Raw genomic sequence first — 14,425 nt, 5'->3', positions numbered from 1 at the left:
TGCCTCTAGTGACCTGGTCACTATATTTACCCTAAATATAATCTACGTATTTGCTTTGAAAAGTGGGTTTCAACAAACCCCGAACCACCCAGCCGATGCCCCTGAGTCAGTGGGCGCAGCACTCAAGCTGGCCTGGCTTTTAGAGCTTTCAGTCCAAATGGCAAAGATCATGGTCCCAGCCCCGAGTCCTAGAGAGAATGTGCCCCTGGCTTCTTGCCTGGTTCTGCTCTATTGGCCCAGTGAGCTGTAGCAACATCACTCCCTCAGAGTCCACACCTCTGCCCTGCCCCTGTGAAACCAGAATTGACTCAGGGGTTCCCAAGCCTAGGCGCTCTCAGGGTTAGCTCAGCTCTCCACCCCCAGGAAGGCCAGTCCAGAGGCGGGCCCTGCCTTTGCCAGGTGGTAAATACACCGTCCAGCACCTCCCCAGGCTTCTCATCCCAGTCTTCTTCCTCACCACCACAACTGTGACCACGATCAACCATGGTAAGTCTGTCTGGCCATGGGGGTAGCTGCGAGTGCCAACCCGTGGTGACTCTTCAAGAAGTCCCCGGGTCATACCCTCTCACTGTACTCTTCCTTTCCCTGCTAGACAACCTACACCAACAAAGGACCAAAGGTAAGGGGAGGAGAGACGTGGGGCCCTTGGCCTAAGAGGGGAACACGGTGTGAAAGAGGAGAGGAGGAAGGATGCTGGTGCGTATGCGACATCTATGCCTGCATCCTCAAGCTCATCCCCATCCTCTCCAACTGACCAAGCTGGACTCAATGGCGGCTTCCCAAAGAGCCCTTCGGAAATGCCTGCTGAGCTCTTAAACCTGTTCAAATTCCTTCTCCAGTCCACCTGACACCCATGCTCTCCCCAAATAAGCTCATTTCCTTCTGAGTACCCTGGGCAGGCCTCATGTAGGAGTGTCATTCTGAACCCTCAAGGAGCTCAAATCCTCTAACAAGAAGTATCCTTGGAGGCTAGACAAAGATGGAGGTTGTGGGTGACATTCCCCTACGTTCTGGGGTCGAGGCTGGAGAGAGGTGGCAAGAGAACCTACATCCGGGAATTCAACCTAATCCCTCTTCCGTCCTGCAGCCTGAGAGAGGCCGGTTCCTCCATTTCCACTCTGTGACCTTCTGGGTTGGCAACGCCAAGCAGGTAGAAAGGCGGGAGGGGGCAGGGGACAGGCCAGAGGGCCTCTTTAAGGGGGCTGGTCCCAGCTGGAACTGGGATTGGCTACCGTGAGGGGAGGATCCAGGCCGGGCTAGAGCTGGCACTTTGGATCCTTGTTACACAATCAGAGCCATAGACTTTTCGGGATGGGGGGGGGGATTGCCTTTCTCCCTAGAGGGGGGGATCTCCAAATGAAGAACAAGAGGCAGACCAGGGCTCCCTGCTAGGGATCTCTGGGGTGGTCCCCACCCTCCCTCTGAGCCCCTTGCCACTGTGTCATCCAGGCTGCCTCCTTCTATTGCAACAAGATGGGCTTCGAACCGATGGCCTACAGGGGCCTGGAGACTGGCTCCCGGGAGGTGGTCAGCCATGTCATCAAACAAGGGAAAGTGAGTGCACAACCAGGTGTCTTGCTGTGGGCTTCAGTGTGTCCTGCGTGGGGTATGCTACCGTTCCAGGACACACACCCTGCTGCTTCCAGGATGCATGGCAGAGCTGCCACTGATTCGTGAGCCAGGCAATAGGATCTTTGTTTCACACCCCTCTCATACTGGCCCAGCACTGGCCCCATAGAAGCTCTAGAAACCTAGGATGTCAGACAAGGGCGTTTAAATGGTCTCTGGTCCATGGGATCCCTGGAGTCCTACAGGCACTGACCACTGAGGCTCCAGTACATGGCTACCACATGGGAAAGCCCCCAGGTCTGAGGACCAGGGAGAAAGCTGAGGCAAGGAGGAGCTGGAACACATGGTCCAGGGATCCTGTGTGGTGGAGCCTTGTGTCCCACCCGGGGAGGGAAGGTGGAGGGCATGCACTTTACCCTCTCCCCGCCACCAATCCCAGCCCTTATCCACTTTTTAGATTGTGTTTGTTCTCTGTTCTGCTCTCAACCCCTGGGACAAAGGTGAGGGGCATCACAGGGGGTGGCAGCATGGCTCTGCCAGATGGATCAGGGCAGGGGTCGGGGCAAGGGTGAGGCTGGGGCCGGGGTAGGGCTGGGACCTCCACGGCCTGTGTTCTGCTGGCCACAGAGATGGGCGACCACTTGGTGAAACATGGCGATGGGGTGAAGGACATCGCATTCGAGGTAGAAGACTGCGACCACATTGTGCAGGTGAGAAGCACTAAACGGACAGAGCAGGCCTCTGCCACCAGGACCCCGCCAGTCAGGCTGGATGCTAGGGGGACAAGCCGTGAGTGACACACTCCCAGTCCTTGAGTGCGTGCCCACATCTACAAAATGGAAATAACCATAGCCATAGGTTGGAAAGAAGATGGTTTAAAATGGTTATGTCTGGAGCATGGAGTTCTTTAGAGCCAGTCATGATGATGCACACCCTGAACCTCAAGAGTTCAAAGTTAGTCTCAGCTACCTTGAGAGTTCAAGGCTAGCCTAAGCTACATAGGACTCTCCTCTTTTATGGGTTGGGCTCCATGGTAGAGCACTTGCCTAATTTGCATCCCTGGCAAAGCACTGAAGGAAAGAAAATGGGAGCTTAGAGGATCAGCGAGCCGCTGTGTGATTTTGACTGTGTGACTTAACTTCTCTGTGCTTGTTCCCTTGTCTACAGAACGGAGAGGACAATGCCACCTCTGTGTAAGGTTACTGTCAGAACTGGAGAGATTAACACCTAGGATAGTACCTGGCCTGTGACAGACAGGAGCGTGTCTTATAGCTCGAGTGAGCTCCTGCTAAGAAAATGTGTGATGTATTAGGTGCTCAGTTAACAGCAGTTCGCATTTTGCTATGTGACCACTCCTCTTCTAGGAGGGGAAACTGAGGACTGGAGAGAGAGATGGCTGGCTCAAAGAGTCAGTAGGTAGAAGCAGGGCAGACAAGCATGCTCGCTTGCTTTGTCTCCTATAAGCACAACCTGGAGCCTGGACCTGTTCCTCTACCTGCCACACGGGCCTGAGGCATGGTTCCAGAAGGTCCAGCTGAAGGTAGCTAGCTAGGTGTCCCTGCTTACATCAGGACTACACAGCAGAAGCCCCCAGCAGGAGCAGCGCAACATGTCTCTGGGCGGCTCCATCCCTCACCATTCTCCCAACTTGGTCTCCCATATAGAAAGCCCGGGAACGGGGAGCCAAAATTGTGAGGGAACCCTGGGTGGAAGAAGACAAGTTCGGGAAGGTGAAGTTCGCTGTGCTACAGACGGTGAGTGAACTCTGCTGCCCACTCCCACTATTGTAGGAGCCCACCGAGGCAGCAGGACACACACCCCAACTCACCGGTTATTCCACCTACCCGAGTGCCTCAGGGTGTAGCCTCCCTCGAGACTGACTTTTATCAGAGGCTACCAGGCACCCTCATCTCCCCCAGGGGGACGTGACAGCCTGGGGGGGGTTGTGGGGTTGTGAGATATAAACTTCAGCAGAGGTGAGGGCTTTAAAAGGGGGGAGCAGTGGCATCTGAGGAAGCCACCCCTGACACTAGCTTGGTCCCCATCTGTGGCATTGCTGAAATGAGCAGAACTGGAAGGGACTTCCCATGTGCCCTGGGCACAACTGAGCCTCCTTGTGCCTCAGTCTCCTCAGCTATGACCCCTCCTATATCTGGAAAGCACCCGGAGGACAATGACCAGCATAGAGTCCACTCACCACAGGGACGGCGAGCCTGTGCAGGACTCCCGCTATGGGGAGACGGAGGCAGCCACAAGTCCTACTTCCTTCATGTTATATGAAATCCAGTTCACTAAAATTGGTCCAGTGAGGAAGGCCTGTGATCTCAGCCTCTGGGAGGCTGAGGTAAGAGGATCACAAATTCCAGGCACTTAGGCTCAAATCGAGCCAGAGCAATTCAGTGAGATGCTGTCTCAACATCTAAAAAGTGGAAGAGAGGGCTGGGGCTGCTTCGGAGATGAAACGGATGGAGTAGCGGGTAAAGTCCTGAACAAACGTCAGGACGTGAGTTCAGATCTCTAGCACCTAGATAAAAAGCCAGGCACCGTTTGGGCTGGGGGCACAGCTCCGTGGAGCACTTGCCTAGCATGTGTAAGAACCTAGGTTCAATCCCCAGCACTGGGGAGGAAGGGGAGGAGCCAGGCACCGCAATGCGTACCTGTGACTCCAGCATTTTAGGGTTAGAGGTAGATACAGAAAAATCCCTGAGACTTAGTGCCAGTAAGTCTAGACTCAATCTAAACTAAAGCCATGAAGAAGAAAACCAAATCCCTATATCACAATTTCTGGACTTACAAGAAGACTGGCAAAGACTCTACCGAACAAAAGGCAGGAAGCCATGAATTCCAGAAAGGCTCACCCACCAAGTCAGGGTCAGATTCAGGGTAGAACTCAGTTCTGCTGCTGTCTGGGCCTTGATAAGGTAGGGAGGGTAGGGGCTTCTCCAACTCCAGCTGCTTCCCACCCCCCAGTACGGAGATACCACACACACCCTGGTGGAGAAGATCAACTACACTGGCCGTTTCTTACCTGGATTCGAGGCCCCAACATACAAGGACACCCTACTCCCAAAACTGTAAGTGCCGGTTGGTGTGGGGCTGGTAGAAAGCTATGCCCCCTTTCCACTCTGTGGAGTGGGCTTCTCTGGTGGGGCTGGGACACCTGGAGGCATCTGCTGGGGAACTTCTGAAGGTGCGACAGGCACCTAGCAGTGGTTTAGAAGATGAAGGCCTGAGCTCCCAGCCAGACTTTCTGGGTTCACATCCCAGCTCTGTCATTTCCTAGCCAACCATTTAACCTTGTACAGGAGCTCCAGTTTGTGACATTTTTTTTTTTTTCATCATAAGATGGGGATGGATGTTTGGGGGCTGGAGAGATAGTTCAGAGGTTAAAAGAACTGGCTGCTCTTCCAGAGGTCCTGAGTTCAATTCCCAGCAACCACACGGTGGCTCACAACCATCTGTAATGAGGTCTGGTGCCCTCTTCTGGCCTGCAGCATACATGCATGCAGACAGAACTGTGTATACTTAACAATAAGTAAATATTTTTTTGTTTTTGTTTTTGTTTTTTCAAGACAGGGTTTCTCTGTGTAACAGCCCTGGCTGTCCTGGAACTTATGCTGTAGATCAGGCTGGCCGTCAGCTCACAGAGCTCTGCCTGCCTCTGCCTTCCAAGTGCTGGGGTTAAATGTGTGCCCCCTCAGGGCCCGGCTTTGTTTCTTTTTTTAAAGTTTTATGAGCATTGGTGTTTCACCTGCATGTATTGCCTATGTGAGAGTGTCAAGTCTCCTGGAAATAGAGTTCTAGACAGTTGTGAGTTGCCACGTGGTTGCTGGGAATTGAACCCGGGTCCTCCAGAAGAACAGTCAAATGCTCTTAACTGCTGAGCCATCTCTCCTACCCAATAAATAAAATATTTTTTAAAAATGAGGAAGGGGAGAGTCAGGGGTGGTAGTGCACACCTTTAATCACAGCTCTTGAGAGGCAGAAGCAGGCAGATATCTGTAAGTTCAAGGTCTGGTCTATAGAGTGATTTCCAGGACAGTCAAGACTACGCAGAGAGACCCTGTCTCAAAAAAAGGGAGGGTTGAGTAAACTGTGCCAAATGCACAGCAGGGCCTGCTACACAAATGTGAGCTACTAGGGCTGATGAAGAGTGTGGCAATGGAGAGGTGGGGGGGGGGTAATCATCTCACCGTCCAGCCCCTTCCCTTCCCTCTTCTAGACCCAGATGCAACCTGGAGATTATTGACCATATTGTAGGCAACCAACCCGACCAGGAAATGATGTCTGCCTCGGAATGGTGAGTCCCTGGCCGGCCGCACTCTGCGGGATCTACTTATTTATTGTTAATATTTTTATTTTTTATGTGTGGGGACACATACATCCCACAGCACATGTGTAGAGGCCAGAGGATAACTGGTAAGAGGTGATTCTCAGCTACACAGGAGTAGCACAAGCTTTAATCCTAGCACTGGGGAGGCAGAGGCAGGCAGACCTCTGTGAGAGTTCCAGGACAGCCAGTGCTGTTAGAGAGGAACCCTTTCTCAAAATAAATAAATAAGTGAATAAATAAAATTGAAAAAGTTGATTCTTTGCTTCTGTCACTCAGGTCCCAGGGACGAGCCCTACCAGGCTTGGTGGCAAATGCTTTTTATTCACTGAGAGCTCTCCCCAGCCCTCAGCTCCCCAGTTCTTTGACGGGAGTGGAAAGTAGGATACAGGTAGTGGGCGACGGAACTGAGGTTACAGATTCATGCCTCACCTTCATCAAGGAGTGCTGCTTCCTACCTGAGTCCGCCTATGTGCTATTGTTTATTATTATTGCACGAGGCCACAGCAGGGGAGAAAATGGAGATGGGAGACAGACCTACATATGAGGAGGAAAAACCAAACCCACTTACATATTATTTATTGCTTGTTTCTTTGAGACAGGGTCTCTCTATATATCCCGGGCTGTCCTGGAACTCACTTTGTAGACTAGGCTGGCCTCCCCAGTGCTGGGATTAAAGGTAGTGCTCCACCTGGCAACAATAACCTATTTAACCTGGGACATTAACATGGTCCAGCTGAGCTAGATACAAAAGCACTCTAGCAAGGTAGCAGGCTTATTTGGACTGCCAGCCCCCAAATCATGATACAGAGGCTTATTATTAATCATGAAAGCTTGGCTTTAGCTTAGGCTTGTTTCTAACTAGCTCTTACAGCTCTTATAACTTTTGTTTGTTTGTTTGTTTGTTTGTTTGAGACAGGGTTTCTCTGTATTGCTTTGGGACCTGGTTCTGGAACTAGCTTTGTAGACCAGACTGACCTCAAACTCACAGAGATCCTCCTGCCTCTGCCTCCCGAGTGCTGGGATTAAAGGCGTGCACCACCAGCTCTTTTTTGTTTGTTTTTGTTTTTCGAGACAGGGTTTCTCTGTAGGTTTGGAGACTGTCCTGAAACTTTTTTTGAAGACCAGGCTGGCCTGGAACTCACAGAGATCCCCAGCAGCCCTTATAACTTAAATGAACCCATTCCTATTAATCCACACATGCTTCACGTGGCTCGTGGCTTTTACCTGTCCTCCTGCAGGTCCTACTTCCTCTGCATCTGGCTGGCTCTTCCTGCCTAGTTACTGGCCATTCAGCTCTTTATTAAACCAATCACAGTGACACATCTTCACACAGAGTAAAGGAATATTCTGCAACATTTCACTAAGCTACAGCCCAGCCCTTTAAGGGTCCCAGCTCTTCAAAACATCTCAGTGCCAATTAAATGAGTTTGGGGAACACATTCGAGCCATAGGATTGCACCAACATCACCCTCACCTAAATGAGAAGCAAGCTCCTGACACTCTGTTGGAAGCATCGCTTCCCATCTACATTTTTTTTTACAAAACCCTTCCCATCCTCTTGGAAGAATATTATCAAAAGAACAAATCTATGATGTGTGTGATGTTACAGTTTGGGGACTGCTTAAGGGACGTATGCTCACTGGTGGAGGCGGGAAGAGAGCAAGTGGGTCTGGGCAGGCACTCAAGGGGTGTGTCCCCTGGCCGCCACTCTGCAGGTACCTGAAAAACTTGCAGTTCCACCGTTTCTGGTCCGTGGATGACACGCAGGTGCACACGGAATATAGCTCTCTGCGCTCCATCGTGGTGGCCAACTATGAGGAGTCCATCAAGATGCCCATTAATGAGCCAGCGCCGGGCAAGAAAAAGTCTCAGATTCAGGAATATGTGGACTATAATGGGGGTGCCGGCGTCCAGCACATCGCTCTCAAGACGGAAGATATTATCACAACGGTAAGATAGATCCCTGTTCCTGATCCGTGCGGCCCCTCTATCTGAGGCCGGAACAGTCTCTGCCAAATAGAGTAGGAGTGGGTGGTGGCAGTCCCTCTGGGAGGATGACAGGGCTTTCCTTCCAGATCATGCAACTCACAGAGTTAGTTACCCTTGACCCCTGTGATGAAGAGTTCATTCTGCACCGGGTGGTGGTGGTGCATGGCTTTAATCCCAGCACTCGGGAAGCAGAGGCAGGCAGATCTCTGTGAGTTTGAGGCCAGCCTGGTCTACAGAGCTAGTTCCAGGACAGGCTCCAAAGCCACAGAGAAACCCTGTCTCAAAAAACAAAACAAAACAGTTAATTCTGCAGAAAAATGCAGTCCCAAGTGTAAGAAAGCCTGGGCTCCAGTCCTAATTTACTGCATACCTCAGGGAATTCAGTGTTTCCGTGTCCTCTCTGAGCTTCAATGTGCCTCACTCTAAAAATACATTAGCTGGGAGGTGATAGTGCACCTTTAATCCCAGCAGAAGCAGGCGAATCTCAATGAGTTCAAGGCCAACCTGGTCTACAGAATGAGACAGCCAAGGCTACACAGAGAGTTTCTCTGTCTTGAAAAACAAAACAAAACAAAAAGAAAGAAAGAAAAGAATATTAGATGATAAGACCACTTATGGACCTTCTAGCCAAATTAAGCATGCTTTGCCTATGGACGCAGCCTTCAAGCAGGCCAGTGCCTAGCTAGTCCTTAAGGAAGGGCTAGTTCAGTCCTGGCCCAACGGGTCAGTGTGAGAGCTGTGGGACAAAGTTAGGAAGTGAGAGAGTGGAAGATAAGTCATGGCACATCTAAATAGGGCAATCAACGAGGGTGTCCCATCAGGGTCTCCATTGCTGTGGTGGAACGCCAGGGCCAAAGCAACTTGGGAAGGGAAGGGTATGTTTGGCTTACATGTCCACATCTCAGTCCATCACTGAAGGAAGGCAGGGCAGGAACCTGGAGGCAGGAGCTGATGCAGAGGCCTTAGAGAGGTGTGGCTCACTAGTTTGCTCCTCATGGCTTGCTCAGACTGCTTTCTTTCTTCTTTCTTTCTTGTCTTTTTTTGTTTTTTGAGACAGGGTTCCTCTGTAGCTTTGGAGGCTGTCCTGCAACTGGCTGGCCTTGAACTCACAGAGAGCTGCCTGCCTCTGCCCCCTGAGTGCTAGAATTAAAGCCGTGAACCACCACCGCCAGGCATCAGACTGCTTTCTTATAGAACTCTGGACCGGCAGCCCAGGGGATGGCGCTGCCCACCATGGGCTGGGCCCTCCCACCTCCGTCACCAATTAAGAAAATGTCCTACAGGGTTGCTCACAGCCCAATCTTCTGGAGGCATTTTCTCAATTGAGGCTCCTTCCTCTCTGATGAGGAAGGGGTGTGTCAAGTTGACCTAACCCAGCCAGGACAGAGGGCCATGGGGAGGAGGAGGCATTTGAGAAGTGGAGACATACCCCAGACAGAAAGGACCACTGAGGCAGAGATGAAAAGCCAGGAAGGTTGCAGAAGCAGCGAGGAGAAATGCGTGCTGGGACAGAACGAGGGAGGGGGACAGGAAAAGGTGGGAAAGGACTATGGCTGGGACTTTGAATTTTGACTGTGACATCATCGTGGGTTAAGCAGAGAAGTGACACACTTGTTTTATATCTACCTAAACCATCCAGCTGCTATGCTGCAACAAACACAGATATCCTCCTGCCTCAGCTTCCCTAGCAGTACACAGAGAGGCGGGCCCACGCAGAGCACACTTTATGTGAGAACAATCTCGGCTACTCCATGGAGAGCTCAGACATAGGGAGGAGGTCACATAGCATCCTGGCAGAGGAGCTTGGACAGGGACCCCGCCACCTCCTGCCCTGTCAGCTCCTGAGCTTAGGCAAACAGGATGACCCTGACCTTGCTCTGTGACAGATCCGCCACTTGAGGGAGCGAGGCATGGAGTTTTTGGCTGTTCCGGCTTCTTACTACAAGCTGCTGCGGGAAAATCTCAAGACAGCCAAGATCCAGGTGAAGGAGAACTTGGACGTGCTGGAGGTGAGCAGGACCCGTGCTTAGCTAGAAAACACGAACCATGAGTCCCCTGGGCCATACACACAGCGAAAACCCTGACCAGATCCCATGCAGCATACTGAGGTGTGGGAGGGGGGTGTCAGAGGCGAGAGGAAGAGTTGGCAACACGCAGGGAGTGAGAACAGACTCTCCTGAGGCTGCTTTGCGGGGAGTAGCCAGGGAAGGCCTCTCGGAATTGGCAACTTTAACTGAAATCTATTCGAGAAGGTTCTGGTCACGTGAAGGGCTGGGCAGAGAGAGAGAGAGAGAGAGAGAGAGAGAGAGAGAGAGAGAGAGAGAGATGCAAAGGGCCCGAAACAGGCAGTCTCCAAGTGTGTGAAGGACAGAAGGAAGGCTGTTGGCAGGTGGGTTGGCAGGAGCCAGTTTTTTGATGATGGATTTTTTTTTTTAATTTTGTTTTGTTTTTGTTTTCCGAGACAGGGTTTCTCTGTGTAGCCCTGGCTATCCTGGAATTAGCTATATAGGCCAAACTGGCCTCAAACTCAGAGATCTGCCTCCCTGGTCCTGGGATTAAAGGCATGCACCACTTCAGCCCAGTGTGTGTGTGTGGGGGGGGCTTTGGAAGATGTCCTGAAACTAGTTCTTGTAGACCAGGCTGGTCTTGAACTCACAAAGATCCACCTGCCTCTGCCTCCCGAGTGCCACCAAAGGCCAGGACCTGTTTGTATTTTTATAACTTTAAAAATTTTCATCTCTCTCCCTCCCCTACCCCATGGAATGTACACATATGTGCACACTTGCATGTATGAGCCACAGTTGTGAGTGTGGGTGTGTGTCAGCATGTGGAGGCCTGAGGTTGATGTTGGAAATCATCCTCATCACTTTTCGCCTTATTCACTGAGGCAGGGTCTCTCAATCAAACCCAGAGCTTATTGTGGTGACTTTCTGTGCTTCCTTTTCTTTCTTTTTTAAGATTTGTGGGGCTTTTTTGTTTGATTGATTTTTTTTTCCAAGACAAGGTTTCTTTGTGTAGCTTTGGAGCCTGTCCTGGAACTAGCTCTGTAGACCAGGCTGAACTCAAACTCACAGAGATCCTCCTGCCTCTGCCTCCCGAGTGCTGGGATTAAAGGCGTACGCCACCAACGCCCAATGCCCAGCTTTGTTTGTTTGATTTTTGTTTCTCCAAGACAGGGTTTTCTCTGTGTAACAGCTCTGGCTGTCCTATAATTCACTTTATAGACCAGATGTGCACCACTATCTTTGGGGCTGGAAAGATGGCTCAGTGGTTAAGAGCACTAGCAGTTCTTCCAGAGGTCCTGAGTTCAGTTCCCATCAACTGATGGTGGCTCACAACCATCTATACTTGGATCTAATGTCCTTGTCTGGCATGAAGGTATACATCCAGATACAGCACCTTACACATGGAACAAAGACATTTTTTAAATTATTTTAAAAAATGATAGTCACACAGCTGATCCATGACTTTAATCCTATCACCTGGGAAGACAGAGACTGGTAGAGAGCTCTGAGTTCAAGACCAGCCTGGTCTACAGAGTGAGTTCCAGGACAGCCAGGGCTGCACAGAGAAACAGTCTCAAAAATAAACAAAACAAAAAGCAAACAATAAAAGGCAAACAAACAAAAAAGATGTGGGTTTTTTGTTTTGTTTTGTTTTAATGTGTTGCATGTGTCTGTATGTGGGTGTTTGCTCCTGAAGGTGGCCAAGGAGGTTGGAATTGCAGGTGGTTGGTTGTAAGCTGCCTGATGTGGGTGTTGGGAACTGAACTTGGGCCCTACAAGGGCAAGTGGGCCTTCCTCTAACAGAGTCCACTCTCCCTCTCAGGAGCTGAAAATCCTGGTAGACTATGATGAGAAAGGCTACCTCCTACAGATCTTCACCAAGCCCATGCAGGATCGACCCACACTCTTCCTGGAAGTCATTCAGCGCCACAACCACCAGGTAAGACCGCACCTAAAGGGAAACACGGGTTACTTGCTAGGTACGCACCTCATTCTTGCTTTCCATCACCACAGGGGTTCGGAGCAGGCAATTTCAACTCCCTGTTCAAGGCTTTCGAGGAGGAACAAGCCCTACGAGGCAACCTCACCGACATAGAGACCAATGGGGTGAGGTCGGGAATGTAGGTCCCGCTCGCTCACACCCACATCATGCAAGGTGCTGGGTACATCAGTCTTCTGACGTTTAAGGGACAACCACAGGGTTCCACTCATGTCATGGCCACGCCCCCTCAACTGCAAGGGTCCCACCTTGCCTGTTCCTTCCTGATGAGTAAAGCCACCCAACCAGGTCCAAAGCTGTGTCTTGTGTTTGCGTCCGGCCAGGAGTAGTGGCACCACTTCGACGCCAGGGGGAGACCAAGACCGCTGAGCTGCCTGAGGATTCTGTGTGCTGAGCGGCAGGTGCAGGGGGGCGGGAACTTTGCTAAGTGGGACCCTAATGACAGGACGAACTTGTGGAACTAGAAACAAGGGACATACATTATAGAGGCAAAGCAATAATACCGTTTTAAAGAGCAATGAATGCACTGAGACAGGAAGGCGGGTGGTGGAGTTGAGTCCAGTGAATGTCTAATGCAGGAAAGGTCTTAGAAGGAGCAAATCACAGACAAGGTCCTAATGGCTTAAAAACCTTTACAGACACCCTCCTCGGTGTCGTCACTCGAACACAGGAGCACATGAAGGGGGGTCAAGGGACTTTGGGGGTGACACCCTTCCTTAGCAATCACAGGACATGGTTCCTGGTCTGTGATAGAGTCCAATCTGAACCCCTCACCTGTCCCCGTACCCTGATCATGGCTGTCGCCAGTGCTCCAAAACCCAATGCAGCTGCATCTCCCCATGCCTTTGATGAGGCAACTGGGGAAGGAGCTAATGGCCCAAAATCTACTGGATTTTTTTTCTTCAAAACCCTGGGGTGCAGCTGAGTGGCAGAGCATACCCTGTCACACAGAGGTTCTATCCCCAGTGCTGGAAAACAAACAAAAAACCAGACTGGGGTGGACTTTGGTTCCTTTTCTTTTTGCTTTAGTCTGACAACTTTCCTGAACACAAATCAACTTCAAATTGGGCTCACTTTATTTTGAGATTGGGGGAGGTGGAGGTGTTTCTCTATGTATCCCAGGCTGTCCTGGAACTTGCTATGTAGACCAGGCTAGCCTGCTTGCCTCTGCCTCCACCTCCCAAATGGTTGGGAATCAAACGTGTGTGGCACACTTTGATCTCTGTAGGAATAATAATAAAAAAAAAATCTAAGATGGTCTTAGTATCATGGGGGAAAATTTCCATAGCTTCAGCTTTGGTTTTTGTTTCTTCCAATTAGAAGAAATGATCAGGGCTTCTAAGATCGTGAACTAAGAAGTAGAAAGAATAAACTGGATGTGGTGGTATATACTTGTAATCCCAGCACTCCAGAGACTGAGGCAGGAGGATCAGAAGTTTGAGGACAGCTTCCGTGACGTGCTGAGACTCACAAAGCAAAACAAAAACAAAAGATGAGAGAGAAAAACGAAGAGGATCAGGCTGCAGCCAATGCAAACACCCTCTCTCCCCATTTCCATGGCTCATGCAAAAAGAGAAGTTCTCTAGCACAGAGGGCTGCAAACCCATAGCTTGTGGGCCACATCTGGACGTATTTTGTCTGTATGATTTTAGACAAATGAGTCAATATTTGTTGTTGTTTTCTTTTCAGTCGTTGTTTTGAGACAGTTCCTGGTTGCCCAGCAACCTTCTATGTAGACCAGGCTTCCCTGACACTCAGAAATCCAGCTGCTTTGGCCTCTCAGATGCTGGAATTAAATGCATGTGCCATCATGCCCTGCTTGAGTCTTCACAGACACCCTTATCTTTGGTCATGCCTTGGTACGAAGTCACGGACGCCCCCATGTAACTAACACTCCTAAGCAGGCTTGGACTGCTAGGGCTCACGTCCTACACCAGCTCCTTGCTACCTAGATGACCTTGGATATGCTGCTTCTCAGTGCCTCTTGCCTCATCTAGTGACTGGAGCAAATATTTATCCCCTAGCATGCTATAGCTCTTACAGCAAATGTACTTAAAACAGTGGCCAGTGCATGTAAATGGTTTCATTTTTTTTTTTTTTTAAGACAGCATCTTAGGATGTAGCTCAGGCTGGCCTTGAACTCCTGCCCTCCCAGTGCTGGACTTCCAGGCATGAATCACCTTGCTTGGCTTTACGCATAGGTTTTTTTTTTTTTTTAATTGTTATTGTGTGTGTGACATGTGTGAGTGCACTCAAGCACATGCCAACTGCACATGTGAATTCAGAGGGCAACTCAGGAGCCGGCTCTCTGCTTCCACTATAGGTTCCAAGGGCTGAACTCATGTTATATACCATTATCCCACTTAGGTTTTTTTGACATCCTGAGCCATCTCCATCCCACCCACCCACCCCCAGCCCTGTTTTCTGTACAGCAAGATTTTTTTTTCTGAGACAGGGTTTCTCTGTTGCTTTGGAGGCTGTCCTGGAACTAGCTCTTGTAGATCAGACTGGTCTGGAACTCAGAGATCT

At 50.4% G+C, this 14,425-nt stretch overlaps 1 protein-coding gene across 1 annotated transcript; it reads left to right on the top strand.

Moving 5' to 3' along the window:
• The first annotated feature begins 328 nt into the window (after positions 1-328).
• Hpd (4-hydroxyphenylpyruvate dioxygenase) lies at positions 329-12,181 on the top strand. The gene is made up of 13 exons (XM_051176638.1): positions 329-486; positions 593-619; positions 1,088-1,150; positions 1,450-1,554; positions 2,027-2,069; positions 2,197-2,279; positions 3,234-3,323; positions 4,540-4,643; positions 5,792-5,869; positions 7,618-7,852; positions 9,778-9,900; positions 11,720-11,836; positions 11,911-12,181. Exons 1-13 carry the CDS (start codon positions 484-486, stop codon positions 12,019-12,021), a joined length of 1,182 nt encoding a protein of 393 aa, XP_051032595.1. The 5' UTR covers positions 329-483; the 3' UTR covers positions 12,022-12,181.
• The last annotated feature ends 2,244 nt before the right edge of the window (positions 12,182-14,425 follow it).

The sequence above is a fragment of the Phodopus roborovskii genome, unplaced genomic scaffold (assembly GCF_943737965.1).
Source record: "Phodopus roborovskii unplaced genomic scaffold, PHOROB, whole genome shotgun sequence".
NCBI lineage: Eukaryota > Metazoa > Chordata > Mammalia > Rodentia > Cricetidae > Phodopus > Phodopus roborovskii.
The sequence above is the reverse complement of the archived record's forward strand: the minus strand, read 5'-3'. Positions and strand labels throughout refer to the sequence as shown.

What these genes read in the sequence shown, in the direction of transcription:
- Hpd (XM_051176638.1), top strand. An exon ending in GGGTTGGCAACGCCAAGCAG is followed by an intron (nt 1,151 to 1,449) that starts GTAGAAAGGCGG and finishes TGTGTCATCCAG; the next exon opens with GCTGCCTCCTTCTATTGCAA. An exon ending in AGAACTTGGACGTGCTGGAG is followed by an intron (nt 9,901 to 11,719) that starts GTGAGCAGGACC and finishes TCTCCCTCTCAG; the next exon opens with GAGCTGAAAATCCTGGTAGA.